A 23,355-nucleotide genomic window follows, 5' to 3' on the forward strand; every position below is an offset into this window, starting at 1 on the left:
CACAATCGCCTTGGTGAAAAGCTAGGGACAATTCCCTCGTAAAAGCACCCATGGCGCAAGGGCCATGGCCTACCAAGCGACCGCTGCTCAGCCCGAAAGCCTGCAGATTACGAGGTGTCGTATGGTCAGCATGACGAATCCTCACGGCCGATATTCTTGGCTTTCTAGACCGGGGCCGCCATCTCAGTCAGATAGTTCCTCAGTTGTAATCACGTAGGCTGAATGGACCTCGAACCGCCCTCATATCCAGGTAAAACTCCATGACTTGGCCAGGAATCGAACCCGGGGCCTCCGGGTAAGAGGCAGGCACACTACCTCTACACCGCAGGACCGACAAGTTCCTTAAAAGGTCAGCCGTAAATATCTGTGCCAGAAAGAAAACCGAAGCTGGAATATAATCCAAAAACATAAATCAGACATTTGGATTAGTTCCTTCTTTCTTTTTTTTTTCTTTATTAATCCGTTTTCCTCCAGGGTTGGTTTTTCCCTAAGACTCAGCGAAGGATCCCAGTTCTACCGCTTCAAAGGCAGTGTCCTGAAACGTGCGGACTTTGGGTTGGGGGATAAAACGGGGGTAGAAGACCAGTACCTTACCCAGGCGGCCTCACCTTCTATGCTAAACAGGGGTCTTGTGGGGGGGATGAGAAGATAGGAAAGCATAGACAAGGAAGAGGGAAAGAAGCGGCCGTGGACTTAAGTTAGGTGCCATCCAGTTATTTGCCTGGAGAAGAAGTGGGAAACCACGGAAAACCACTCGAGGATGGCTGAGGTGGTAATCGAACACCCCTCTACTCAGTTGACCTCGCAAAACTGAGTGGATCCCGTTCCAACCCCCGTACAACGTCTCAAATTTCGTGGGAGAGCCAGGAATCAAACCCGGTCCTCCGGGGGTTGCAGCTAATCACACTACCTACTACTTACACTACAGAGGCAGTATGTAGATTAGTTATACAGGGTTATTCGAAGATATTACTCCTAAATAGCTTCTAATCCACTGAAGATATCGATATTCTGTTTTCATATTCTTAAATGGTAAGGCAATATGCTAACTTATACCACGAGATTTTAATAGCTATAATATCGACATCAAACTTGTTTGATTAAATAGAATTATAATAATTGATGACACTAGCAAAAGGTTCATACGACTTTACACATGTAATTAATTTGCATATCGAACAATTAGTTTTTGAAATATCAACAATACTTCAATTTGCATTTCTGTTCGCTGAGAGCGGACATTGATCACGCCGTATCATACGGCGTTCGCTGGTACAAGCCGTTTCCTTGTGATCCAAGCCACACAGCTGGTACTCTACAATTTGTACAAATGAAAATCAAAATCTGTCGTATCTCTGCATACGTCAAATATAAGGAAGTCCACTTCGGCTATGTTGAGCTTTTTACAGTCAGCTGGATGCGTTTTGCAACACGGCCCGTAGTTCTCACTCATTGTGTCAATCGCTCTCACTCTTTCCTCCTCATTATATGCACTTGCATACGGTACTATAAAATTATATGCACATGGCACGCACCCCATGTAACGCAGTGGGTCAGCAGGAGGCTACAAAATTCCTACCTACAGCTAGGGTGTGAATCCCGGTGTGAAATATCTTTTCTGTTTTGTTCCCATATGAACACACCGTGATGAAGTCAGGCAACGAACACACCAAGGTATGGCCGAGATGTTAAATACTTCACTCGATTTTGATACAGCGAATTATTCATGCGCGTCAAGAGAGCAAGTGCTGGCTTTCGTCCGACCACGGCAATTTCAGCATTCGTGAGGCAGCGATTCGGAGTGGTGTTTCACCCAGGGCTGCTACGAGATGGATACAGCAGTAGCGGGTGTCAGGACCCATTGGACGTCTACCGGGCAGTGGTTTAAAGTGGGTTTCTATTATGGAAGAAGACAAGAGGCTAGTTGAAAGTTCACAGTAATGGGGGGTTTTGCATGTAGAGATGTTGTAGCCAACGAGATTCTTTTCGTGAAAAAGCCACAACGCTGATTCTGTGCTCACGCTCAATGGTTGGTAGACTGCACAGTTGGTGGAGTTATCGCATAAACAATGGATACAAACGAATAAGGTTATGTTTGGAAAGAAAATCCTAAATTAGTGATTCTCACACTGATTCTATTTTATTGCTACTGATTGTCATTTTTCTATTTTATGACGTGATTGAAATGTTGCTAAGCTATGGCAATGCACATTTGCAGTCTTTTCTCGAGAGACGATGCCACAGGCAGAAGAGTTCCCTCGATATTGCAACACATACTCCGATGATATCAGCAAACACACCTCCTTGTTTCTTTTAAATTCATAAACATCCGTATCCCTTCTTTAGTTCACCTGTCAAACACGTTGCAAACCCAAGCAATACATAACATTGGATTTACGAGACCTACTTGTAGGCTTCCAGTCGTTTGGGTAGGATCACAAGAAGGAAACCGCCTGCGGCAACGAACGCCGTCTGACAGGGTAAGACCAGTGCCCGCTCTCAACCATCGGAACCACTAGTTGAAGTGTTATTGATACTTCAAAAAAGCAACTGTCTGACGTATGAATTAATCACATGTCTGAAGCAGTAATAGTACGACCTTTTCTGCTAGTGTCTGAAATTATTACAACGCTATTAAAAAATCATGGTAGGTGTCAAAATCTCCGTAGTCTATTAATAATCCCACGAAAAATGTAGCAAAGTGTTTCACGAGCAGTTTAATACCATTTTAGAATGTGAAAACAGAATATCGATATCTCCAATGGATTACAAGTTATTTTGGTGTAACATGTTTGGTGAATAACCCTGTATAGTAAATGGAAATAAACATGAAATATTTTCCATGTACTATATTACTTCGATATGGTTGAAAGGTACTCTATTAACTTTGCATGTACTTACTGTATTCTCACAGCACCAACAGCTTACCAGAGCTCAGTTATTCTATTCGTTCTTTTTTGTTTTCAAGATTGCATGAACGAGATATTTCTGCATCGGTAACGGTATGAAACTACATCTACATTAGTTTGCAATTCAAAATTATTGTGCTTATTAATACACGCATATAAATAAAGTTCGCGCCTGCCCCTTACAGAAGGTAAATGCTTTATTTGGAGTTATCTGGCGTTCAACTATCACCAGCGACAAATGAACTCTGGAAGTCATTTCCGGGAACAATTAAACGCTACGGTCTCCAAAATGCAACGAGTGAAATTTTGCCTAGGCGTATTTCAGTCGAATCATTCACACATAAGTACAGAATCGGTTTACAAAGTAATAGTAATAATAATAATAATAATAATAATAATAATAATAATAATAATTTCTACGAAATATTTTAATATTCTCTGAGACACTGAAGTGCCAAAACTTTGTCCTGCAACAGCTCTCTTACGTACCCGTATATCTATTTACTGAGCTCGATAGCTGCAGTCGCAGCCAGTATCCAGCATTCGGGAGATAGTGGGTTCGAACCCCACTGTCGGCAGCTCTGAACATGGTTTTCGGTGGTTTCCCCACTTTAACACCAGGCACATGCTGGGGCTGTACCTTAAGGCCTCGGCCGCTTCCTTCCCACTCCTAGCCCTTTCCTGTCGCACCGTCGCCATAAGACCTATCTGTGTCCGTGCGACGTAAAGCAACTTAAAATGTATATATAAAATAAATACATAAATTGACTCGAAACTAGAGCAGCGTATATAAATACATACATACAAATACAAGCGGACTAAACTGTGATCGAATCAGCCAACTTGAGCTCAGAAGGCAAATGCTCTACCGTCTAAACTAGCCCTACTCAGCCTGGCGACAAGGGGCAGAGTCCCTAAATGTTTGAGTATGTAGCCCACTAACGTACATACTTGTGTGAAATTGCTGAACAGCCCTTGCACTCCGATGTTTCACTGGAGTTGTAATTGATCGCAAACAATACTTCTATATATTCAGATCCGGTTTGCAGGTAGTCTACCGCATTGGCATCTAATGAATACTTCATTTTAAAAGGGGCGCTCGGGGCTAGGGGTTATGAGCAAACACCCCCAGGCTAGTTAAGGTACACCGCCATCTCCAACGGTCATTGTTCTCACAAACAAATGTATATTTTGAAACGTGTAAACGGAGTGGACTAGGACGCGAAACTTGTGTTTCTCAGCCAACATTAAATATCTATAGCGAAGAATAGACAATTGAAAAAAAAAATCCATTAAAAGCAAGCAAATAATACAACCTAGCAGAGAGTTACTTTTTTGCATTAATTCAGAGTGCCTAGTGAAATTATATTTCAAGGGTGTTATTTCTACTGCAGAATGTGATTTTTGTGCATATCCTTGTACGTCACTTTCTACATGTCCGTAGTTCTTTTTCATAATTTTCATTTTTACACTGTCCGAATCGTTGGCTGAATGGTCAGCGTACTGTCCTTCGGGTCAGAGGGTCCCGGGTCAGGGATTTTAACCTTCATTGGTTAATTCCAGTGGCCCTGGGGCTGGGTGTTTGTGCTGTCCCCAACATCCCTCCAACTCACACACCACACATAACACTATCCTCCACCACATTAACACGCAGTTACCTACACATGGCAGATGCCGCCCACCCTCATCGGAGGGTCTGCCTTACAAGGGCTGCACTCGGCTAGAAATAGCCACACGAAATTATTATTTTTACACTTTGTTTTATCATAATTCTGAAAATATTCAACGAATTTGCATTAAATTTTGCATAGTAGTATTTGTTTATATAAAATGTAGCCTCTTTTACGAAAGTAGGCCTTCTTGTTTTTTATTTTTTAAGTATGGATAGTGTTAACATTAGGAAAAAAACATGCCTATATGGAAGGTATTTCATTTTCTTAAGCTTTACCACGTCCCAAACGTCCACGGTTGCAGAGTGTCCAGGACACTTATCGGCATTTAAGGGTGCTGAAATATTATGTGCCAGTAGACTTACCAGAATTTACATAACGTTTTCTAGGACTAAGTCCAGGGCATATTTCACGATAATTTGTAGTCTAATGGATGTTGAATAGGCTACATGTTGATTATTATTATTATTATTATTATTATTATTATTATTATTATTATTATTATTATTATTATTATTATTATAAGCAGAGAGATAATTATTCATAAGAAATGTAATTAAGGAAAGAAAACGTAAATTATGCAAGGCAAGATTCACTGAAAACTGGAAATAATGAGGAAAATGCATAATAAGACAGGAAGAGTGTTGATTTCACAAGCATGACTGCTATGTTGCGGTCTCAGTGCAGGCAGAAAATGAGCGTGTTATTTTCCGTATAATGTAGGCGTTCGCTTCTTCGTGCATTGCATAAGATTGTAAAACGAAGGTGAATGGAGGTGTCTTTGTTGCAGCCGGTCTAACGGTCAAGCTGACCTCTGGGGAGACCTCGTGGGGTGCAGCCGCCCCCTGCCCCTAACCCTAACTAAAGTATTCAATGCGAGGATAACAAACACAAAACACCACCACCACCATCATCATCACCATCTCACCTGCCAGGTAAAGGACTCCATCACGACACCACAAAATATGTTATCACATAAGAATGCCACTTCTGGGGAAGAAGAAATGCGTGCAATTTAACGCGTCAATGAAGATGGAAGCATTGAAGATTAATGATTTATTAAGTTGCCTTTCTATTCAGATTAACAACAGGGAAAGTCCCGCCTGTCATTCTTAAGATTTTTCTATAGTGAATTAAACATTTTATCCTCCAAAAATATAATTAGACTAATTCATTAATGAATTCATTCATCCATTCATTTATTATTGACAAGATCGCAGATACTATATGAAATAACACAAGTTGTATCCTAAAAAGTAGTTTCAACGTTCTTCTCCAGATTAAGCGGGGTAAGTTCGGGGAATAACCTAATTGAGGGTAGCCATCAAAAGTTGCCGTAGTCCCTGATCGAATTATTCAGCACCCACTTGCAAGTTCTCGAATCACATAACTTATGTACCTACATTAAATCGAATATTTGCTGTTCTAGACAAATTAAAATTTCTGCCTCTCAAGCATGCGTAGTCGTTCAGAAATTTGAGAAACTTTCGATCGGCTTTTTAAATTACTAATTAGAACAGACTACAATTCAATGACGAATGTGCCTGTCCCCCATTGAGAGGGCACGACTGCCAAGTTTAATTTCCCCCTTAAAACAATAGTCACCACCACACTGTCCGACTCGTTGGCTGAACGGTCAGCGTACTGGCCTTCGGTTCAGAGGGTTCCGGGTTCGATTCCTGGCCGGGTCGGGGATTTTAACCTTAATTGGTTATGTGTGTGTTGGATGTGTGTGTGTGGCGTGTTCAACATTAAAAATCATCCTAGGTAGGGCCCTCATCTTCACAGACATGTAGGTCGCCTAATAGGCCGTCTATTGGAAAAAGACCTGCACCAGGCCTCTCCGGAGGCCATACGCCATTATTATTATTACCACCACACTCTCAAGGAAAAAGGAAAATATAGATTTTCAGATACTGTAACATAATTGCACACGTGCGGAGACCTATTCCCAACATTTCCCGCATAGAATTTTAGTGTAATAGAAAATCACATAGCGCCTATATATTTTAGAATTATCAAACGTATTATCAAGTCCCGGAGTGTGTGTGTGTGTTTTTTTTTTAACATTTCTAGTTCTTAAATGAAGGCCTTAGTTCAATGATTGTCTCGTGCAAGAAATTTCATGCTATTTGGAAGGCCGCTCGTGAGATCAACTATTGATGGCCTATGGAAGGCTGTGAACCTGGTCAAAACGCCAAGGAAGTAGTCGCGTACTTCTCAATATCTACTGGCCACCTGGGCAGTAGTCGTCTTGGTAAGGCCAATGCTGTTAATGTTCAACTGAATTCATTACCGCAGCACCTTCACATTTCTGGTTGTGAAACTTGTAAAACATAGATGTATATTTCCACCAGCACGATCACACCTACGGATGAATAATTTGTGTATATTTGTGTATATTCAGTATACATTCTTGAATTCACTGAGTGAGTTCTATTTTTAAAGCTCTATTGTCAGCACTACTTGGTGTTCTAACAGGATTTTTGTAAATATCCAATAATGTGGTAGTAACTGTTAATAACTTAATATACTACAATACAATGAGATGGCAAGACTCTGAACATGTTATATCATTTTTCCACGAGAACCCTGCTGGGTAGTGAAGGGCATGGGAGGAGGTAAAGTAAGAGATAAGTGTGTGTGTATGTGTGTGTTCGCGTGACGTGGGAAATGCGCTGTGAGAGAGGCGCCGGGGGCGATTATGTTATATAGTTGCTGGCGTGTATTATTGTGCAGAACGGACATGTCTGTGCTACTCCATACAGTTGAGCTTTGATAAAAGTACAAAAGCTCGGTGGGATGGAATAGGGTTACTTGATGCCTTGTTCTTTGAACTAGGCCTACCTATGCCTACCGAAGCACTGGTAGTATTTTTATACACAAATGTTTTAGAAATACGTTGTCATTTCAATATGTTTGAAATAATATGGGCAGTTACTTTATAAATTGTATCTCGCACAGATAAACCAAATCATTTGTAAACACCGAATCCTACAGCCGAGCCTATTAACTCCCGTGCTATGAAAGGACCAGAATCGAACAATGAGTTTATATGCATATAACTTATATATTTAAACCTAAATAATGAAATAGGTCCTAAACGTAATCTTTCATTTTCGTTCTACGCAAAACAGAGTATCAGAGTAAACATTTCCACTGACCAACACTTTCTCAAAGTCGTGCATATTAATCCCGCGCTACAAAACATCCCAAATCCAAAGTTGAGTATTTCCATGTTGTTGATTTTTGTTTCAACAGCCTTGCCGATTATCAGTTTCTTCCTGAATATGGTGCACTCGTTCTAGCTAAATGGTTGGTTGGTACTTTATTTCACTGGATGTCCTTACTTAGCTTTGCCCAAAGTAACAGTTGTTAAGAGTACAATAAATTGAATGAGACTGGAGTATTTGAACACCTTCAAGTACCACCGGACCGAGTCGGGATCGAACCCGCCAACTTTGTCACAGAAAGAAAGCTCTCTACCGTCTGAGTCACTCAGTCCGGCGACAGCAATATAGACTATAATTCGTGATGCCACATTGTGCGTTAATTATATATATGAGGACATTAACAAAGCATCTCGCCCAATAATAATAATAATAATAATAATAATAATAATAATAATAATAATAATAATAATAATAATAATAATAATAGTATATTTTTCCGCTACTGCAAGCACGCATTTTTATTTGATGCCATTTAGGCTGCTTGCACGTCAATTTCTACTTTTCTTTCTACTCTGTCGGATGGCTGGTATATGATTTTTCACGAGAGTTTAATCCTGATGTAAACAAATAGGCGGAGCACCTTGGCTTTGCACGTGGACATAGACGTAGTTGATTGGAGAAGCAACCGTCGCACTCACTCGTCGCATTAATTTAATTTTATCTTAGTTTATTACATTTAGATAGTCTGAAAGAGTACGTAATCAAATTAAAATATGGTTGTCATATATACCGGCATATGTCTATATGTTTTTTAAAAAATAAAACAGTGATTAAATAACGAGATATAAAGGCAGAAGGCGTGGTGTAATGCAGAAGTCTTCTCATAGCGAGGGAAAGTCCCAAGCTGTACAGCGTGGAGATAAGGTGTTGCATCTTGCAGCAGCTGTCAGTGTCAGTATTCATAGTGAGAGAAATGGAGCAAGAGGTAGGACCATACCGTGTAGTGAAGCACAAAAGAGGAAAACCGCTCAGAAGTGACCATAGGCAGTGCATTGTGAATGTTTTTAATAAAATAAGTGAACAGAATCCAGGTTTAGCCGTAAAAGAGGTAGAGAAACTAAGTGCAGAGTTGTGTGGTGTGTCGGCTAGTTCGGTTCATAACATGCGGACAGAGTTTAGAAAGAGAGGGAAATTAACAACGCCGGGAAAGGAACGTAATCGACCTCAAAGAATCGAGAAGTATGACGATATTGTCAAAAGTGGTATTAGAAGGAAAATTCATGAATTTTTTTTTTTTTTTTGGAATGAACCACCTACTTTACGCAAAGTATTAGACAGTGTAAATAAAGATAAAACTCAGTTTAACTACATTGTACAGGCTTTTAAAGGACACAGGGTTCCAGTTTGTTAAAAGAGAACGTAAACCTGTGTTAATGGATAGGAAGGATATTGTATTGTCTTTTTTGAGTTGTTTCTTTTCGATAGATGTTGTTGCAGAATTATCAACAGTTCCGTCTGACATGTCCAATCGTACTATATGCTCTATCATGATAGGAACTCTACAAGATAAGAGATATACATTTCATTTCGAAAGCTGGTATTCTATTAGGTTACAGTCTACCGGGCGGACATTTCAAACAGCTGTTCTAAGATAAACCTTCCTACGTGTGTAATTTTGTGCTCTAGCCTACGATAGCTTTCTTTAATATTCAGAAATAAATAAATAAATAAATAAATAAATAAATAAATAAATAAATAAATAAATAAATAAATAAATAAATAAATAAATAACGTAGGCCCTAATCATCAGCAGTAGATGTCCCTTTAAACCCCTCCGTTTAGTTTCACACAGCTCAAAAACTGTTCCTCGTCTATTTTAGGTAATATGCGCAGCACTGTATGTCCGAACACGAGACGTTGACGGGGCGGAGGTCGATACTACACGCTCAGCGAATCACAACTCTTTCTTTGACTAAGGCGTGGACATGCCTTGTTTACATCAGGATTAAACTCTCGTGAAAAATAATTTTATAGACAGGACCTCTGTTGGGCGGTCTATGGCTGAGCGTTGATTAATTTTGTGGAGTAAACACCAAATGTATCTTTTGATAGTGGCTTTACGTCGCACCGACACAGATAGGTCTTATGGCGACGATGGGATAGGAAAGGCCTAGGAGTTGGAAGGAAGCGACCGTGGCCTTAAGGTACAGCCCCACCATTTGCCTGGTGTGAAAATGGGAAACCACGGAAAATCATCTTCAGGGCTGCCGACAGTGGGATTCGAACCCATTATCTCCCGGATGCAAGCTCACAGCCGCGCGCCTCTAACCGCTCGGCCAACTCGCCCGGTACCAAATGTATCACCAGAAACATTTATATACCGATATCGTACGACATGGGAGTGCCGAAAAGATGTTTTGCCGTTCTTCGAAAATTCGACTACCTCTGCCGGATTTGAACCAGCGATGTTAGGATCCCGGGAACAACACTCTACCAATGATTCACAAAGAGATCTGTTCCCCAAATGAAGCAAGAAGCTAAAATTTATAACAGTTTCCACATAAAATGACAAATCTATCACGTTTGGGAAATATGAAAAGACAGGGAGGACTACACTTATCCATGCCACTTGTTGCTCGTTCGATACAGGAATGTATAGTGAACAGCTGATGTAGCGGTTGTTTCCCCTCCTGAGCCACCACCCCGAGTCGTTCGACCAGAAGTGGTCCGACGAGTTCAGCTGTGAAGTTGACAAGTGGTGTGGGTGTGTCCCAGCCCCCATATATCTATCCGCTTACGGAAACATCGAAATTAGCATCACTATTAGGATATTTTTTTCTATGAATATTAAGAACGGACGGGCGGCTGCCGGAAACTTATGACAGCGGGCGATGTAATCTGTGATGCTTCACCTGACACCCTCTGTCCATAACACGGACAGATATCATCTGTGTCTCAGTCATTCTGACAAGTGAGATTAGCGTAACAGCTACAGGAAGTAGAGCACGTTGGATAAAAGCATTATCAGTCGGTTGGCATGAACTGCGCTGGAAATGATACGTGACCCCTCTCCCGAAGCATGGACTGTGTCCCACCCCATGACATCACAATAAAGTTATATTCTATGAAAACCTGCCAGTAACCAAATATCAGACTAGCATAAACAGCCTACACAGAATCAAAGTGTAGCAAAGTAAATGCAGTGAACTCGCAGTTGAGACCAAATGTATTCATTAAGAGAAAAAATGAGCTCTCTGACAAATATACTGTGAATATAGGTTAGCTACTGTACGTCCGTCATTTTTAAACATAATTTGTCGTACGGGAGTGAACGCTGGGTGGACTCGGATATGGTATTCGTAAGGCGGAAATTACAGGCATGAAAATAGCGAGAATGAATGCTAGTACAAACAGAAGGGAACAATGGCAGGAGGGCTCTCGGAATGAAGATATAAACTACATCAGAAATTAACTCGATGGAAGGAAGTTGTGCGTATGAACCAGCTTCGGTGGTAGGATCATGTGAGGCAAAAAGAGGAGGAAAGTAAGAGAAGCAAAGAGAGACAACAATGATTAGACTCAGTTTCTACTGATTTAAAAAATAAGAGCTGTGGAACTAAAGGAGACCACATGTAGTTGAAGGTAGAGGAGTGGGAAGGCACGTAAATTTTAGTTAATGCACAAACGTCCATTAGGGACGACTTGTAGCTTCGTAGCAATCTGTATGTTACGCGATCAGTTAACTGATAACATTGTATCTGGACATTACCAATCCCTACTTGCAATTCAGATCTATATTTATCAGTAAATTCTCAAGCTTGTTAGACTATAACAGTGTTTCTCTAGAGTTTCAGAAAACGTCACACCTAATTTTACATAGAAGATTGATAGACACACAAATGGACAGACAGGAATTGACTTTTGACACGAACCTGCAATCTGAGGATGGTTACCTATTTGTACTCCCCTTTTTAAAAAAAATCACTACCACCTTATCGCACTGTTAGAAACACTGATCAAGTATTCTTTTTTTTTTTAATTGCACAGCTTATCTGCGGTGTATGACTGAAATGATAAAGGTACGATAATAATGCTTGATGATGCTTCTTGTTTAAAGCGGCCTAACATCGAAGGTCATCGGCCCCTAATGGTACGAATGGACGACATAAGTTGATAAAATAAAAAAAAAAATATTTTAAAAGATTAAAATGCACCCACTGACTACAGTTTAAAAGAAATGGTGATGAAAAAATGATTGTGGGATTAAAACAATCAGTGGATCTAATTTGCAATGCCTTATTTCTAATAAAATGATAGAAAATAGAGGTGATAATGGAATAAGGCATTGCCTGGACAGTCAGATATAATATATATATGTGTTAAGAGTTAAAATAACACTTTAAAATACGCAACACGAACTAAAATAGAGTCAATGTGATAAAAGCGCAGTCAACAAAAAAATACACTATGACAAAAACAATATTAAACACGAGAAAAAAGACCACTGTCCCTCATAAAACGGATGACGAGGTATGCGGACTGCTCGTCATCGCGCATGATGAGGGAGATGGTACGCAGGAGTTTTAGACTACGGCAGAGATCGACCCGGTCCACGTAGCCTACTCCGTAAGGATGTGTACCACGGTAAGATGATCGCCGCAAGTACACACCGGAGGGGGTTCTCCTTTCAATAAATGTATGAGTCAGGATACCATGGCCGATTCGAAGACGACATAATACCACTGCTTCCCTCCGAGAAGCCCGAAGGGAAGTCCTCCATACCTTCGTTGTACCTTTTACCGCTCTCAGGTTATTTGGAAGAGGAGTGGCCTGCCACTCCATCTCCCAGGTACGATGATGATTGTTGTCTGAAGAGATTTAACAGATAGGTCATCGACCTCTGTAATAAATGTACGGCATGATGATGATGATGATTATTATTATTATTATTATTATTATTATTATTATTTCTTAGACATCACCCCACGTGTATGTGGGGCAGAGGAACATCCGCGCTGTTCGGGACTTGCCAACTGGGGTTTAGGGCTGGGTGCTACGAGTTGGTCCTACTGAAAATCCTACACGCAGAAACACTGGGGTATGGAGCCGAGTGGATGACAGACCTCTGTACCTTAACTGATAATGCATCTACGAGACCACTTAGGGCCTATCCTGGTTGCTATAATGCAAATGTTATTCAAATAAAAGAAATATCAAACCACCTATGTCTGTTCTGAAGTTAGTACCATCCATCCCATCTGTCTACAGAAAAAACCCATGGAATCACAGTGAACCGCTGGCCGGGAGAAGGCCGTACTCGGTATAACTGCTGAAGGACGCCCATACAGAGATGCGAACCATTCAGTGTTGACTTCCTAGTCCTCTACTACGATAGCATGTGACCCTAACACACTGTCTCGGAGGTCAGTGAAGCACCTAGGTCTTTATTTCGATGTAGCCTATAGTTTAGAAGGGATTGCTACGTATTATGAATGCAATGTAACCCTCTCTTGGTGAACAACTTACAAGAAAAACTTGTTCTTGGTGACTGTCTGGGACGAACACCCCTTTCGTGTACCTACTAGATACAAGAAAGCTGCTTAAGATACAAGCTACGGTGAAGTATTTGGTAAATCATTTAATACATCACTGAATGTTTAGAGACACTCACTGACTACATTTGAATGTAGGCCTACTCAGTGATTAGGTAGGCGAAGGTATAAGTCAGTTAAAGACCTTTTGGCACCTACAACTTAGCAGAGACGTCCTGAGATCTTCAATATTACAGTCATGAAATGTCTTGCCTAGGTATACGATAAAAATGATCTCATCGTTATTAATGTTTGTTTCCAAGTCCGGTGCCAATACGTTTCGTATGAATGGCTCCTTAGTTGTCCTAAGAACTAAATTAACGCAGTTTCAAATGCCCATTCCAAGAGAAAGTTCGGCACAGGGCTTGAGAATCGAAACCAAGGTCAAACACACAGTTGCCCAATACAGAATGAGGATCTCACTGACTCGTAATAGATACGGACGTAGGCCTATAACAATTTTAAAAAATTGCATTCTTCTAAATGTATAATGAAATGAGGAAAGGCTGTGTCCTAAAGTTTTCTGTGTTGTTTTTGTTTTACTTTCCATATTAGGAATTAGACTTTTAAATTTCATACAGACCGGCAGGCAGATACATGATCACTTTCCCTTTTCCTGTAACAATATAGACTAATAAGCTTCTCAAAACATGGCCGTCGCCTCCTAGTACAACAAGCAAGACAAAGTAATTACGACGATACTGACTTAACAGAAAACAAGTCAACGCAGTTGCTCAGCGCTGAACAAGAATATGTACTTAGACATGCGAGAAAGTTGACAAGAGAATATTGATAGAATACAAAGATAATTAACGTGACATTTAATATACGGTTAATTATATGATTAACTTATGTTTGAAAAACAAAGCAAAAGGTAAGTTATTACTCGACTGTTTCCCAGTCAAAGAAGAAGGAAATGTGTTGGATGATTTGACATCAAAATACACGTTTTGAGGTTGGCCTACGTACGCAATTGACATGAGATCGTAAAATTGGGCTATATCCACATTAAGTGCAGACACCAATAAATTAGGCAAAACGTCGGAAGGAATAATAATAATAATAATAATAATAATAATAATAATAATAATAATAATAATAATAATAATAATAATAAAGTACTTTCAACTACTGTTGGTTTTAAAAGAACTATAGAGCGCTGGAATTTTGCCCTAAAAATGTTTCTTTTATGTGAGAACAAATCTGTGGGCGTGCTTCTCTCACATTTAAGCACGCCGCAATCCCCATCGACTGCGCCAGGATTCGACCTGAAGCCTTGAACACAGCTGACAAACGTCACGCACCAGCTCGAATTCAAATTTACTTTTACATCTTCTCCTACAGTGCCTATAAATCTTCTATGAAGTGAATGTAAAGGATTCAGCAGTGAAGTAACAGACTGCGTAGGATCTACGAGTCTGAAGTTCAAGAACCACCCAACGATCATGCAGTTACAAACGTGCACCAAGAAAAATAAATTACTATCGTTACAATGTGAGAGATGACATGACCCGTGGATAGGCTATAAAGGACAGTGGAAAATCTAAGCTTAGTTTCACTAATATAACTTTGATAGTTTAATTTACCAACTATGGAAATACTGACCATTTTATTAGGGGAAAGAGAAGTTTTAGGTGGTTCGATTTACTTCCTCTATCAAAACATACATTCACATTTTACATTACAGAAACTTTTTTCTTTGCAACGCACGAATTTCTTCACAGGCTTTAGATACTTTAAGACGGGTTCTTGTAGCTTATTATTAGACACCTTGTGACAGAGACGACTTTCCCAACTGAACTGCGATTAAGTGAGACAGTGAGAGAAATTCGACGATATTGGTAAAATTATTCAACACATTATTTTTTGGCTTCATGTTCAAATTGTTATGGACTACTTTCTGGTGTATGAATTTCCTTACTATAAACACGTATCAGAAAGAGAGTATAAACAAAGTATTACCGAAAAAATGTACCAATTGAAAATAATACAAGAGTATATAACCTGTCACGGTCCACTTGGCATTTCGGAGGCCTGTGAGGATATTTTGAGTAAGTCTACGACCACCCGATAAAGAAAAATCATATAGGCTATATTATTATATCACTAAAATTTGTTTTCCCCTCGAAATATATTTAGGCATAGCCTTTAAAAATCTAACATGTCATTTATGATCCTATAACAGAGACAAACCTAATTCCTCTTAACCCGGAAGTTTAAAAAGTTTAAAAGTTTAACCTAGTGATTTAAAATGATTTCGTAATCCCTTGACCGGGAGAGTTGGCCGTGCGGTTAGGGTTACGTAGATGTGGGCTTCATTCGGAAGATAGTGGGTTCGAACTCCACTGTCGGTAGCCTTGAACATGGTTCCCCGTGGTTTCCCATTTTAACACCAGGCAAATGCTGGGGTTATAGGCCTACCTTAATTAAGGCCACGGTCGCTTCCCACTCCTAGCCCTTGACTATGCACACAACGGGCGATTTGGCCGTGCGGTTAGGGGCGCGCAGCTGTGAGCTTGCATCCGGGAGAAATGGGTTCGAACACCACTGTCGGCAGCCCTGAAGATTGTTTTCCGTGGTTTCCCATTTTCACACTAGGCAAATGCTAGGGCTGTACCTTAAGGCCAGGGGGACTTCCCATTCCTAGGCATTTCGTATCCCATCTTCGCCATAAGACCTATCTGTGTCGGTGCGACGTAAAGCAAATAGCTAGACTATACACACATAGCTCAAATGTAATTTTCGAAGCCTAAAACTACGTGCATTAGGCTAAGTAACCAATCAGAATATTAACAGGAAGTAAACAAAAAGAAGACTGCTGTGTGATGTGGTAAGACTTAGGCTTACATTTCACTACTGTGAAGGCCTCTTTCGGAAGAGAATATTCAGCTATCACTGAACACTTGTACAGAACTTCAGGACAGATAATTATCAAACACGAAGCAATATCATTTAATTACCAACACAGAGAGATACACTGCTTAAAGTGTAAAGTCATTAAAGTGCAATGTGTTGGAGTGTTGCTCAAGACATTATGTAATGTAGGATTACTTAAGATAATGAATTTATGGGAAGGGAATAAGGTACGCAGTACTATAATAAATAAGAGGAAGTCGCACATTTCTCTCTAACAGACAGTCACGGCGAACTTTTCACTGAACACAATCTGCCACCTACATGTCACTGCATATCACAACATATCACTGTACTTACCGGTTGCATGGTCGTCTGGTCTCGCGGGGTGATGGACTCCGTGCCGATGCCGCTGTCGGGGGACGGCAGGTCCACAGTAAGGCCGGTGGAGGCGGACACAACGCTCTTTCCGTACGCGTTGCTCTGCCGGACGTAGCGTTCCACCACGAAGGACGCATTGGATGCGGTTGTACTTCCGCCGCCTCCAGCTCCCTCAGGGCTGTCAGCGTAGCTGGGAATCTGTTGCCTTACGGGCGCCGCGTAACCCTGCTCCGTTCCCGACGTCGTGAAGTACTCGCGGTACGGGTAGGGATCTGTGACGGCGAAGGCCGTGGAACTACCAGCACGGATATTCCCAGACGAGGTGGTGATATACCCAGTAGCACCCCCTTGCGACACCGCCGTTGTATACTGCGGTACATGGTCCGAGTACGGTATGGGGGACGGCGTCCCACTGCCCCCGTGGTGTTGAGAGCCACCGGTCATCGGGGCGAAAATTTGAGTGCCGTACATGCTGGGCTTGAGAGGGTCTCCAGTTATCAGCTCGACAGGTCCCGACCCGCCCCCAGTGTCTGTCCCCAGAATAGAAGACGTAGAGGACGGTGTCCCGTTGATGGACCTACTGCCGTGCTGAGGTGACCCTAGACCGCGATGTACTGACAGCTCTTCCTTGATTGTGGTACCACCCCCACTGTTCACGACATCCACTGCCAAGTCTCCTTGACCACCCCCATTGGCTGTTGACACCAGCACCACCTTATGACGAGCCCCCTTATTGTTGATAATAATTCCACCACCAGTATCTAAACCAGGAGACACGTTGCTCTTGTGACGATGATGGCTCAAATCTTCCGGTTCACGTTTCACAACCAACTGTGGAACGACGTGGTGCAGGTGGCTATGGTGCAGCTGTTGTTGTTGTTGCTGCTGTTGTTGGTGTAGGAACAGGCCCTGTAGTTCGGCTGCGGACGCCACGATCGTGGAAGAGGAGGTCCCGCTAAGGCCCGTTGACGAAGTAGGAGGAGCGATCAACTCCAGTCCCGCCCCAGAGCCCAAGCCATTGGTAGTCTTCACTTGTGACGTCAACAGCGACCCGCCACTGGCAGTAGAAGTTGTCCTGCAACATGATAAGAAATGACGTCACTTGGGAGGAGTCTACGTAGGTCTCAATGGACATAAAAAAAGGGAAGAGTTCTCTTCCTGCTTAGCCACGCTCCTGGCGGCTACCAAGAGAGAACCCTACCCTCTCGCAGGTAAATCATTCATCAAACAGCCACAACTAATCCTTTACAATCAGTTAGATTACGGAGTGCGCTGTCGATTCCCTTACCACAATGCGTGCTTCAAGGCGATCTATCCCAGAGCACTCTGTGCGAGTCAGGGCTCTAGCTTTTTAATGAACTTGTTATGAATTATGTTGCATATTTTTCTTTAGTAATTAGGATTTTTTCTCTCACTACGTAACATAAATTTACTTTTAAAATATGAGTATAACCATGCACTACTGGATATAGTCGTCAGAAGTGCATTCGTTTTGCCTCACGAATTAATATACTACTTTGATGTATGTTAGTGAATGAATAAATGAACTGGCCGGACAACTATATGATCCCAACAGCTGGAAGCATTTATAACATGGAACGTGGGACAAAAACACCTAAAAAGCTTTTCACTGGTGGCATGGGAATCAACAGTTTTCTGTTACTGGTAATAAAGTTTAACCAACACGTGAATGGTAAGAAAAGTGAAACATAAGAACGACCTCTTTTCACATTTTGGATCCTGTCACTTTTTTCTTCCGGAATGTGCTAAGTTATTTCTACAGAATGAATGGTTCTCCATTTTACCTGCAAGTAAATATTAAGCGCCTTTAATTGCCGCCTTTTCAATTCCGTACCTCAACTATTTTGCTCTCCATTCCCACAAGGTCTTGATTTCGAGCTTGGCTCAACGACTCTTTTATCAGCCTATAGTTTACTTCACTTGACTCCGACGAACTGCCGCGTCAAGCAACGAAGGAAAACATACCGGTTGGCAAGATCTTCTGCTCACCATCCGAGATGAGGCCTTGTGTAGGCCTACTGCAGATCTAAATTGCAAGGTTTAATCGTTTGAAAACAGGAACATTATATTAGATATAACCTCTAGGAAACTGCACGATTATTTGTAGGGCCTACGTCTTACCGCGACATAGCCTAGTCCTACGCGATTCAGCAAGTAATTTATAGAAGTTTCTGAATCAACCCACAATATATCCCTCTACTATCAAATTAGATTCGCACTACATTCGCATCTGAAAGAAACCTACGAATGATAAGAGTAATTTTGAAGTAGGATACAAGTTTATGTAACAAATGTAGATGTTCAGTAAATTGAAAATTATTTAATCATAGGCCTATCACCACGTAGGTACTATATTTCGTTTATAAGTTGATCATTGCAATTGATGTTCATTTATTTGATAAGAAAGAGCATGCAAAAAAATCTTCAAACATATCACCAACATTAGGAGTGAAGAGAGACAATCTAGTAACATACTAGTGAAAATAAGTTTATATATAAATATGATTCGTTATAGTTCTCCGTACATCTTCGATAACCAGATACAGACATTAATGTAACACAGATAAATAAGCCTCTACGTGGTTATCTCAGTCAAATTCTGTCTTCCCATTGTAGATCACGAGTTCAAATTTAATCTACAGGTTATTTTACGATTTCTCCTGTCTCCCTCGCTTTAGTAATACCTCATAATTCACTCGGAGTCATCTCGGATGGTGAGCAGATCTTGCCAACCGGTATCTTTTAATTCGTTGCTTGACGCGGCAGTTCGGAGTCAAGTGAAGTAAACTATAGGTTGATAAAAGAGTCGGTGAGCCAAGAAACAGTCCATCCTATAGGCGATCTTTGATATCCCAGCTCAGAAAGAATGTAGGCTACATATTTTTGCTTAGATGTTCCGTAGTCTGATTATATTTAAAGTGTTCCAATTTTCTACTGTAATCTCTTCATGATATAGCCTACTGGCACACTCGTCATAGAAAATTGAATGTCATGAAAAAGGGGTCTGTGTTACTTAACGGAAAATAAGTAAAGTCTGGTCGAATGTTACGGCAGTGTGATTCATTGCCGCAGAAGAAGAGAAGACTATTAAATGGTTTACGTTACATAATAGCCTACCTTTGCCGCATGTTTTATTGCACTGCTTACGTAACTATCAATACGCAGTAAACAAGATGTTTGATAGTATAGAATACACAAGTAGAAACAAGAAGTATGGAATTCACCGCAAATATTTCAATCATTTTCAAGCTTTAATCGTAGCGAAATATTGTACCAAAAGCTACCCTCAGATGAATACCGTTAAAATAGTGATCTCTCCGTCATGTCACTCGGCATTGTGTGTTTTAAGCTTTATATCTATCCACACAATATCCAGAATTAGATAATGGAAAATAACTTCTACATTGTTTCTTCTGTCGATTTACAAATGGGCAATGGCACACTCCAGAAAGTGACTGTGGTGTTCTAGAACGAAGTGTTACGTCATTAACGAATGCCTGAATTCGTGCTTTGAAATAAACTGGGAAAAGTTCTGAAGGTTACCACGGCTGCTGTAGACTGACTAAGTAATTCGCGAAGAGTATTACAAACACTGAACTTAAAATTTGCTTCATATAGGCCTATACACATTACTGTAAGTGGTCGCTGAGTAATGACATTCGGAGCACATCCAGTGTGTCTGAGGATTATGAAAGTTTGCTCACAGGGTCAGTTGTGCTGCAATAACACTTTCTGGCCCAGTGAGGAAAGCGATGGCAAACTACCTCACTCCTCATCTTAGTTCTGCCATTTCTTTTTGCGGTTTCCTTATAACAGCACAATCTTTGGAGGTGCTACCTGAGAAACCGACCAACCTCTGGGCTGATGACTTAACAGACAGACATACACATTACTATAATTTAGTTTCTACTACCCATAGTTCGTGTTCTACCAAATCTTTTTCAAGATCCAGTACTCATATGAAATCATGTGATAAGGGATTAATACTATCACCACCATCAATAGATTAGTTATAATAGGACCGAGCTCGATAGCTGCAGTCGCTTAAGTGCGGCCAGTATCCAGTATTCGGGAGATAGTAGGTTCGAACCCCACTGTCGGCAGCCCTGAAGATGGTTTTCCGTGGTTTCCCATTTTCACACCAGGCAAATGCTGGGGCTGTACCTTAACTAAGGCCACGGCCGCTTCCTTCCCACTCCTAGCCCTTTCCTGTCCCATCGTCGCCGTAAGACCTGTGTCGGTGCGACGTAAAGCAACTAGCAAAAAAAAAAGTTATAATAGGCCGTATCTGTACTTCAGACCTACGTCACTTCATAAAACTTTCTGTGATTATATAGTATTTAATAATAATAATAATAATAATAATAATAATAATAATAATAATAATCATTTCGTACAGTTTCAGAGCAATATTTTCACTCTGTGCTCTAACTTGAGACCAGGTGATCCCTAGCCAAGTACGTTCCCTGTTACGCTGCGCAGAGGGAACACCTTTCCAGAGCATTGAAATTCGGCTCACGTTATAACATTATATCACTCAATCTATCCCCATTGACACATGGACGAGGGTAAGGGTTATAAAATGTAGTACAGCAAGGGGAAGGGAGTGCAAGAGATTGACAGCTAGTACTTCATCGTACCTTGTAGTTTACCCTAGCACTGAAAAGAGCGCAATGCCGTGTTCAATAGCTATAGACAAGCAAATAAACCTATTGCTGACGTATTGCACTGGTCGGCGCGTGGTTAGGAAAAGTCCATTGTGTTGTTCGCCTGGGTTCCACAATTCCTACCTACACCACAATTTCAAATCTGACGATCTTGTCAACTGATGAAACCAACTGATATAGGCCTACGAGATATTTGATGTGAAAAAGGTAATTCCTTGTGGCTCGGATTCGACGCGATACTGGACGTGATGTGGCTATAATCTCAGTATCAACGGCTGTGTGAAACCTGCATGGTTGATTGCTTCCAAATCCTGCTGGAATACATGCGGCGTGATCACAAAACTTCAGTTTGAAGAGCACAATTTAATCTTACAGTAGGGCCTACTTCTGTGTTATTCTACTCTGCAACACCGTAGGCCGGACAGAGTCAACCTGTCATGGTTTGAAGATTCAAAGAGTAGGCCTACTTTTAACGTTAATAATAATAATAATAATAATAATAATAATAATAATAATAATAATAATAATAATAATAATAATAGTCTACTACTACTACTACTACTACTACTACTACTACTACTTGTCCGCCTCCGTAGCGTAACGATTAGTATCATTAGCTGCCGTCGTAGGGGCCCCGGGTTCGATTCCCGGTAAACCAGAAATTAAAGAATGGCAGGAGGGCTGGTATGTGGTTGAAATGGTACATGCAGCTCACCCCCATTAGGGGTGTGCCTGAAAAGAGCTGCACCACCTCGGGATGAGGACACGAGTTTACTTTTTTACTACTACTACTAGTAATAATAATATGACTAGTTGCTGTGTGCAGGCGTTTCAAATTTGATGCCACTTCGGGCTGCCCGCGTACGAATTTCGATGTTCCGTTTCACTCCAGGGTCTACCAGATGCAGAGTAATCTAGATCTGTACTGGGTGATGTAGACTGAGTTTTAATTAATTTTGTCTGATAAACACCAAACATATCACCAGAGTTTTTTTTACATTGATTGTCGAATGGACCTTTTTCCATCCTTCGAACATGCGACCCTCTGCCGGGTTTGGATCCGCGATCTTGGGATATGGAGGCCGACACTACCACTGATCCACAGAGGGAGTTATTATAACATTTAACACAACTTATACAACTCGTGATTTCCTTTGGAAAGAAAACTGGCTGCTGTTAGGAAATTATATAGCTTTTTTTCTTCCTTTTATAGACTACGATTCATAAGTAGGCTACTTATTTTCACCGAGGAAATTGGATGCACAGTTCGAGCCAAATAGCTATTGGCTTGCATTCAGCAGGCAATTCGTTCGAACCCCACCATTGGCAATTCTGCGCATAATTTCCTATGGTCTCCCCTTTTCACACCAGGCAAATTCGCAGTTTACAACCACGGCCACTTCCTTCCCTTTCTTGGCCTTTTTCTTATCTTATTGTAGCCACAAACCTATCTGAAGTACTGTAACGTTGAAATAATAATAATAATAATAATAATAATAATAATAATAATAATAATAATAATAATAATAATAATAATAATAATTTTCAGTTCAAATTCAATATTTCACATATGCCTACACTCAATTGTGTCTATCCGTGAAACAACTTTAACTCCAATAAATTATCAAACGGTTTTTAAGTCCCATTGAAATCACAGTTTCTGCAGTTAGAAGGCCTACCTGTGTTTCGTAGTAGGGAGCCAGATAATACCCTGACATGAGCTCGTCGTACTTAGAACATACACGTAATATTTTTTATTTATTTTGCTACTTGCTTTACGTCGCACCGACACAGATAGGTCTTATGGCGACGATGGGACAAGGACGGGCTAGGTGTGGGAAGGAAGCGGCCGTGGCCTTAATTAAGGTACAGCACCAGCATTTGCCTGGTGTGAAAACGGAAAACCACGGAAAATCATCTTCAGGGCTGCCGACAGTGGGGTTCGAACCTACTATCTCCCGAATACTGGATACTGCCCGCACTTAAGTGACTGCAGCTATCGAGCTCGGTCATACACGTAATAAACTATTATTGTAACTATGTACACATTTCTTTATAAACTTAGGCTGGGTTTGTGGAAAATGACCTAG

General features: G+C 40.9%; 1 protein-coding gene across 1 annotated transcript in view; it reads right to left on the minus strand.

The window, feature by feature from the left end:
* Positions 1-23,355, minus strand: part of grh (grainy head) — a 190,892-nt gene that overhangs the window by 128,073 nt on the left and 39,464 nt on the right. Inside the window, exon 3 of the mRNA XM_068227385.1 lies at positions 16,557-17,652. Coding sequence (XP_068083486.1) covers positions 16,557-17,652 — 1,096 coding nt within the window. The remainder of the gene's footprint in view (positions 1-16,556; positions 17,653-23,355) is intronic.

This window comes from Anabrus simplex, chromosome 4 (assembly GCF_040414725.1).
Source record: "Anabrus simplex isolate iqAnaSimp1 chromosome 4, ASM4041472v1, whole genome shotgun sequence".
NCBI classification, from domain to species: domain Eukaryota; kingdom Metazoa; phylum Arthropoda; class Insecta; order Orthoptera; family Tettigoniidae; genus Anabrus; species Anabrus simplex.